Raw genomic sequence first — 7,865 nt, forward strand, 5'->3', positions numbered from 1 at the left:
CCTGAGCTATTCCTTCAATGGAGCCAGTTCTGCTGGTCCATTTGACCTGTTTTGCTATATTTTCTAATCAAATCTCTTTTTCTAATATTGGTTTCCCTTCACAGCAAATGTCAGCACATTATTCTGGGGAGGGAATAAAAACTTTCCCCACCAGGAGTGAGACTGGAAATGGACACAAAATACAACTTGTTATGCTCCTGAAAGCTGCCAGATTGCACAATCTGGGAAATTAGATGTGCGTGAAGAATAATCCTGATGTTCTGGCTGCTGTGTTGTGCCCAAGAGGAATTTCCCAAATTTCTTCTTTTTGCTTCATACCTGTGTTCCCATTCATTCCCCTAGTGAAGTGTCAGTATATATAGCACCAGCCACATGACCCGGGCAGGCAGCACAGGCAGCCCAGCTCATCAGGAGTCCGGCAGAAAGGGACAGCCACAGGTGAGGGGCTAGAACTTTCCTACAGCTTTCCTCTGTGGAGATTCTCTTTCCCACCAGCTTCCTTGTGCTGCATCCCAGCTCTCTGCCTCCTTCCTGAGTCTGCTATTCTGACAACTAGAATTCAGCAATGTGAATACTTTTGGGGTAGAGATTTTGTTGTAAGCTTCTTCTGTGTGAAGTCAGTGATGGATAGAGCAGGCTGCTACAGATAGTTGTAGATGGTTTAACTCATCTCGTATTACAGAGAGGTGTGTGGTCACAAAATCCCCACATGCCTCTCTGGGAAGTTTCTGTACAGTGGGCTTCAGAGATGATAGGGGATGATTGAAATGGACAGTGGTTTATTCTTAGAACTCATTGCAATCTCTCATCCAGTATATCGCTGGGGTTCCAATGAGACAAATGGAAATGGAGCACTGGACCCTCTGAAATACAATCTATCTGTCTATCCGTATAGATAGATATACATATACATATACATATGCGTGCATAAAATTGAGTGAGATTTATTTTTAGAACACAAAGGTGGATCAATTTTACCAAAAAAAGAAAAAACCTGTCCACTTTTGTTGCATCTGCTTGACTCTCTACAGCAAAATGAAGCTTTCCATCGGCATCATTTTTTGCTCCCTGGTCCTGGGCGTCAGCAGCCGGGAATGGTTCACATTCCTCAAGGAAGCTGGTCAAGGTAAGGACCAAGGGATGGGTGGTGGGGAGGCTGCAACCGGCTGCCCCCAGGATTCGTTGAGCAGAGGCCACATCCCCAGAGGACAAAGGCCACAGGTGGGCAGACAAGGAGCACGGTTTTCATGATCGCAGTTCCTCAGGGCGTTTGTGGGCAGCTTTGCACTCTTTGGCGGGGATCCCTAGGACGGAGGTCATAAGGTTTGGGCCCCAACTTTCAGCAGGAGTGAGGAGGAGACGTAGAGTTCAGGGAGCATGTCCCCTAAATACGAGTGGGGCCCTACTGCCGCCTAGTGGGGAGTCAGGGACAGCTCATGTCTGTGTCTCAGGAGCCATGAAGTGGGTGCATCAGTGCGTGGGGTGTGTTGGCACCCCCATCCACTTAGTAATTACAACCAGAGTAAGTGAGCTTTTGATACGTCCTAGGCACTGTTCTAAGAGCTTTACATGGACAAATGAACTCCTTTTCATCCTCAGGTTTTAATCATTTCATCCTGTGATGTAGGTACCATTATCCCTTAACAGGGAAACTGAGGCACAAACTGATTAAATACTTAGCAGATTAAGTGTCAAAGCAGAGCGGGGGTTAGCCCAGGTCGTGGAGCTCCCCAGACCTGGCTATTAACCAGGCACCACACAGCCTCGCAGACCAGAGTGCACCTGGGAGAGGGAGGGAGCTGTGAACACACCCTGTTCTCACCTGAGCAAATGGGCAACAGCGGGGATGTGGAGCCTTTGGAAGCAACTCTACAGAGCTGCTCTCCCCCCAGCAAACGGCACAATGAATTCCTGACGATGGTTCCAGTGGGGCTGAGAATGACCAGGAAACCGGGAGCAAGAGATATTTACCTCACTAGCCATAGGAAAGTAGCAAAAACTTCTTTATTTCACAAGATCAATTTGTGAGTTTTTTCTGTGATACTCTCTGAATAATTGCTTTAAGAGTCTGCTGTTAATCCCATCTAAATTCTTGCAGACCCAGCTGAAAATCTCTTTTCATCTCTTAGGCCACTGTTTCTCAAGGGCTGTCCTAGGACCACTTGCATGAAATCCCCTGGGGTCTGGGTGCTTGTGAAATGCAGACGCCTGGGTCCACACACTCCTCTCCCTGAATCTCAGTCTCTGGGGCCGAGTTGGAATCTGGCCTTTACTAAGCCCCCCGGGTGACATTTGTGCACTAAATGCTGAGAACCACTCCCTCTGGTTTGACCCCTCAAGTGACAAAATGTGTCAGGCATTTTAGAAGTACTTATTGTGCAAGTCTGAACTCCTAGGATCTATTTAAATTAGTAACTCAGACGGTATAAGTATAGTAAGAAAGTCATAGCTCTCAACAACACTATCATCTGAGCACCAGAAATAATAAAGACATCAAACGAAAGTAAGATATCTCACGGAGATATCTCATAAACTGAGATCACAACTCTACGTTAGATTTTTCTCTTTTTCTTAATCAGCTAATTTTTAAAAGGTTGCCATTTTATTCCTGCATGATCAGATTCCTTCCGTCCATGACTTCCTGATCTTCACCTTAGGTGAGCCTCTTGACTTTTTTGTCTCACTGTTCCCAAGGAGCAGACAGGTGATGGTACATTGACCACTATAATGTTCCAGAAGTTATACCTGTATCTCCTCAGTCTCTCTGCATAAACACTCTGAGGGAGACAACACTCCTCCACTTTACCGGGGACGACGCTGTCCCTTAGAGCTGGTGGGTCGTTGCCCTGTGTTGCACCTGATCACCCAGGTTCTTCACAGCTCTCTTAGGGACTCACCTTTATCACCTGCCCATTGGATTCTGACAGCCGTCCAGGCGCAGATGTGCACAGACACTCAGACATACTCAGGACTGAGCTGTCCTTATGCTGCCCACGGGGAAGAGTTTCTCCCATGACTGGGTTGGGAGCACCGTGGGTGCGCAGCCTCCCTCAGAGTAGCCTTTGTCCTCACACTCAGGTCATAGGGTCTCCTGCATCTTTCCAGGTAGAGGCTCATTGTACAACCAAACCTCCCTCAGGGACCATCCCACCTCGTCATCACACGCATCACACACGGCCAAACACAACATAGCAACAGAACTGGGAATGCAATCAGGCAGAATAAAATTTGCACCTGGTGTGATTCTCATCGCATTAACCAGGGAGGGAAAGAGAAGTAATATTCACCTCAAGCCAACACCATCTCCAAGGACTCTGTCAAAGGATGAAATCTTGGAATCAATGGGAGGAAATTTCTTATTTCTGTATTTTGCCAAGATGTGATCACCTTCATCTCATCATTTTCTTTCCCTTCCAGGGGCTAAGGACATGTGGAGAGCCTACTCTGACATGAGAGAAGCCAATTACATAGGCGCAGACAAATACTTCCACGCGCGCGGGAACTATGACGCCGCACAGAGGGGCCCTGGGGGCGCCTGGGCTGCTAAAGTCATCAGGTGACTTGGGGCCTGGGGGTGCAGGGGTGGGTGCTCAGAGCTGGGCTGCCTTTGGGGATGAGGAGGGGTAGGCCCTAGAGAAGTGACCTGTAGGGACCGTGGCCCCTCCTCCTCCTCAGGCCCACCGTCCCCCTCTGTGCCCAGTGTGGGGTCTGAGTGGTGATGGAGCCAGAGCAGGGCTGTGGGAATGGGCGACTCCCAACCCTCCCCTCTGGGTGCTGCTCACCCAGCATCAGGGCATCAGTGGGCTGAGTGGGCTGTGTCCAGGTGGGCTCAGTGTATGGACCCCTCCCTTCTTGGCTCCTCTTAGAGCCATCCCTGGGAAAGAGAAGAGACAGGGAGGGTGGGCCTGTTGCTCATCAGCCCCGGATTAATCTCCTGCCTGCCCTCCTCCATCAGCGATGCCAGAGAGAGTTCTCAGAGAGTCACAGACCTTTTCAAGTTTGGAGACAGCGGCCACGGAGCAGCAGACTCGAGGGCCGACCAGGCTGCCAATGAATGGGGCCGGAGCGGCAAAGACCCCAATCACTTCAGACCTGCTGGCCTGCCTGACAAGTACTGAGCGTCCTCTTCACTCTGCTCTCAAGAGACGGGCTGTGAGCCCGCTGAGGGCAGGGACACCCAGCTATTGACGTCTATGGCCACAGAAGCCAGTGGAGGTCACAGAATTAGTGTCTAATAAATGCTTAAGAGATTGAATTTGTTGAAACCGCGTGCTATTCTTTGGTCTAAGGACTGCCTGTTTCCCAGGGGGCGATGGGTGGACACTGAGGTGAAGGCTGACCCTGTGCCTGTGTGTGTGGGTGCAGGGGAGACAGTCTCTGCAACACACAGGAAAGACACCATGCACGACCTTCCCCCCATCAGCCCTGCTCCCCTCTGCAGGCCCCTCTGGTTACATTGGTGCTATTTCCTGGTCCTCCTGTCTCCAGGCCTCCTCACTCCCTCTCAGTTGTGTCCTGTCACTTCCCTGCCCCCAGGGTCTAGTCCCCTTAGTTTTGTTCCTTGGTGGCCTCTGTCCCTGGGGACAGGGGATCCAGCTACGGGAGGAGTGGACCATGGAATCCTGCTCCAGGAACTGCCACCTTGGTCTTCTGTGCATTTCTCAGCAACAGCTATAAATCCAATTATTAACCAATTTCTGCCCATCCCATCCAAGAAAAGCCTCAGAGAAGTTTCCCTCCACCTTTTTTTCATTCCTTACACAGAAGTTCCCAGGAACAAAACATGTCGAGAAGCAGAGGCCTAGAGACAACATCAAGACTGCGTGTCGGGAGACCTTGTCTTGTGCGGATATGTTTTGTGTCCCGAGAGGAACTCAGTTGTCCCCCCGAGCCCTTCCCAACAGAGGGAAGCCAGCGGTGTGTTATTTCCAGTGGGGAAACCAGGGTTGGTAACAAAAGGGGTTGGGGTCTGTGAGAGCACAGGAATTACGGGAGACTCTCTAAATCATGGACTCCTACAGCAACCAAGAATCTTCAAAAATTTGTACAGCAATGTTCACAGGAGGATTATTCAAAATAGCCAAAAAGTGGAAGCAACTAAAATATTTGTCACTTAATGGGTATTTAAATGAAGTGTGGTAAATTCATACAAGAGACTATAATTCAGTCATAAAAGGAATGACGTACTGATACGTGCTACAGCATAAACTTGATAACATTATGCTAAATAAAAGAATCCAGACACAAAAGCCCACATATTGTACGTTTTATTTATATGAAACGTCCACAATTGGCAAATCCAAAGAGACAGAAAGAAGATTAGTGGTTGTCAGGGGCTGGGGGAGGCGGAATGGGAGAGACTGCTAAAGGGTGTGAGGTTTCTTTTGGGGATGATGAAAATGTTCTGGAATTACACAGAGCTGAAGAGTGCACAACCTTGTGAATATACCAAGACACTACTGAATTGTACACTTTAAAAAGGTGAATTTGGGGCTGGCCTGGTGGCATAGTGGTTAAGTTTACGTACTCCACTTTGGCAGCCCTGAGTTTGCCAGTTCAGATCCCAGGTGTGGACCTACGCACTGCTCATCAAGCCATGCTGTGGCAGGCGTCCCACATATAAAGTAGAGGAAGATGGACACAGATGTTAGCTCAGGGCCAATCTTCCTCAGCAAAAAAAAGGAGGATTGGCAGCAGATGTTAGCTCAGGGTTGATCTTCCTTAAAAAAACATAAGGGTAAATTATATCTCAGTTTAAAAACTGTATGAGAAAAATTTTGTAAATAATAGACTATGGTCCGGGGGAAAAAAGGAGAGGACATTCATTAAAAATGTGGGCCACGTGGACAAAGAGAACAATTTAGTTGTTACCAGGAGAAGGGAGTTGGGAGGTGGGCACAAAGGGTGAAGGGGCGCCCCTATATGGTGACTGACAAATAATCATGTACAACTGAAATGTCACAATTTTCTAAACTATCATAACCTCAATAAAAATTAAAAAATGAAAAAAAGTAATAGCACTGAGCTATGGAAACTTTAAGTAATGTATGGACATGGGTTGCAATAGTTGTGGCCCACTGGAACAAAACCCAATATATAATAAAAAACTTATCTATAAAGAAAAAAATAAAAATAATGTTTGCCACAGCCTTAAAATAGAGTACTATGCAGTCACTTAAGACAATATCCATGTTATATAGGCGAGTGTTTAGAAGTTCTGTTTACTGTTATCTCGTTGAGACAACTAAAGACCCTGCTGTTTATCTCGTGCATAGGGAATTTTCTAAAGAATATTATCTCCTGTGAAAGAAGAAAAAGAGCTCTTGCTATGTTTAGTGTGAGACATTGATTATGTTTTGGTTAAAAAATAAAAACTAGGGATTCCCGAGATTGGCCAGAAGAATATTTGAATAATAATAACAGTCACAACGGATGACACTTGTTGAACTCGGACTATTCCTAGTGCGTCACATGACTCTAGGATGCAGATCACTTTGCCCATCAGGACACTGGGCACAGAGAGGCCGAGTCACTTGCTCAAGGTCACAGAGCTAGTGAGTGGCAAGGCCAGGATCCGTCCCAGGCATTCGGCTTGAGGCTCCTGCCTTGACCTACACCACTTCCTCAAGTGTTAAGTATTGATAGATAATAATAAGACCCCCAAGTCCTCAGAGAGGACTCACAGTTAGTGGCCAGGGAGAAAAGCCGCCACTGCTGATGCGACTGTTGTGGGGAGAGAAGGACCAGGCAAGACCCAGCCCCACCTGGGGGCGGGAGCTCAGCAGTGAGGCGCATGGAGCCAGCCTGGTCACAGCCTGGACTCTGCTCGGTGTGTCATCCACCCCATTCAGAGGTCCGAGTCCCCACCTACGCCCTCCTGCTCTTCCGGACAGCGCTGGGGAGCCCATCGCAGCCAAGCGTGGTCCAGGAGGAGCTTGATCCAGCATCCTAGGAGGGAGAATGCCAGGTCAGGACATGGCCAGATCCAGGGACAGGACAGGGGAACAAAGGCACCGGAATTGTGACACTTCCCTTTTATATTTACATCATCAAAAAATAGACCACTGCTTTTCTTCTTTAAGTTCACGGTCTTAAGAGGACTCTGAAATGGTAGACAGTGCCAGTCACTGCACCCTCCTTGGGCACCAGGCTGCCTGGACCCATCGGTGGGCTGTCCCCTGAATAACCCTGGGCCCTTTGGGTCTCACTATGGGGAAGCGTGGACGTCCATTCTCCCCTGGGCCCCAGACAGTAGTTGAGGGTTGCCCAGAGATTAGAGTCTGAGGACTTTCAGTACTTTCCTCACAAGGCACCCCTCACACAAAGCTATTTCTCCAAAATTATTTACGCCTGAATAACTGAGAACAGAGCAGGCTGTGAGACCGGCTCTACTGCGCTCCCTTCAGTTACGGGAAAGCCAGGCACTGTAACAAAAACACGGAAGCTTAAGGAATATGGAAATTTGTGACTCACTTACAGTTAGTGGCCACTAATCCAGCTGCCAGGGGCCTGGGGCGTGCTGTCTTCAGATTCCTTCCATGTGGCTGCTCTGCTGGGCTGCGGACTGAGCCTTGCTGCTCAAAGCTGATCCAAGGGCAAGAACCCTGAGCGTCACCTGGGATCTCGTCAGAAATGTACCATCTCAGGCTCCACCTCAGTGCTACTGTGGCAGCCAGGACCAGTTACATAACATGTGTTAAGTGCAGAACAAAAACGTGGGCCAAAGTCAGAAATTGCTGAGAAACCCAGGATGGTGAAAGCAGGACACGAAGCCAAGGACAGGGCCCTGCTGAGCACGGGGCTCCACCCTTCTGCTTGGGCCTCATGCCGTGAGGACGGGAGGTTTACCAGGAAAAGCTACACAG

At 48.7% G+C, this 7,865-nt stretch overlaps 1 protein-coding gene and 1 long non-coding RNA gene across 2 annotated transcripts; one reads left to right on the top strand and one right to left on the bottom strand.

The window, feature by feature from the left end:
- Positions 1-377: 377 nt before the first annotated feature.
- Positions 378-4,255, top strand: LOC100056936 (serum amyloid A protein). Its single transcript, XM_001504960.6, has 4 exons — positions 378-438; positions 1,032-1,126; positions 3,418-3,556; positions 3,956-4,255. Exons 2-4 carry the CDS (start codon positions 1,036-1,038, stop codon positions 4,116-4,118), a joined length of 393 nt encoding a protein of 130 aa, XP_001505010.2. The 5' UTR covers positions 378-438; positions 1,032-1,035; the 3' UTR covers positions 4,119-4,255.
- Positions 4,256-5,250: 995 nt separating this feature from the next.
- Positions 5,251-7,613, bottom strand: LOC138925051 (uncharacterized). Its single transcript, XR_011440710.1, has 2 exons — positions 7,478-7,613; positions 5,251-6,948 (listed from the first exon to the last, which is right to left on the bottom strand). It is a non-coding gene; the product is annotated as an uncharacterized lncRNA (long non-coding RNA).
- Positions 7,614-7,865: the final 252 nt, after the last annotated feature.

This window comes from Equus caballus, chromosome 7 (assembly GCF_041296265.1).
Source record: "Equus caballus isolate H_3958 breed thoroughbred chromosome 7, TB-T2T, whole genome shotgun sequence".
NCBI lineage: Eukaryota > Metazoa > Chordata > Mammalia > Perissodactyla > Equidae > Equus > Equus caballus.

Excerpts from the sequence above, each read along its gene's own strand:
- LOC100056936 (XM_001504960.6), top strand. The coding sequence starts at position 1,036 with ATGAAGCTTTCCATCGGCATCATTTTTTGCTCCCTGGTCCTGGGCGTC. Across the intron at positions 1,127-3,417 it reads CCTCAAGGAAGCTGGTCAAG|GGGCTAAGGACATGTGGAGA; the intron begins GTAAGGACCAAG and ends TTTCCCTTCCAG. Across the intron at positions 3,557-3,955 it reads TGGGCTGCTAAAGTCATCAG|CGATGCCAGAGAGAGTTCTC; the intron begins GTGACTTGGGGC and ends CTCCTCCATCAG.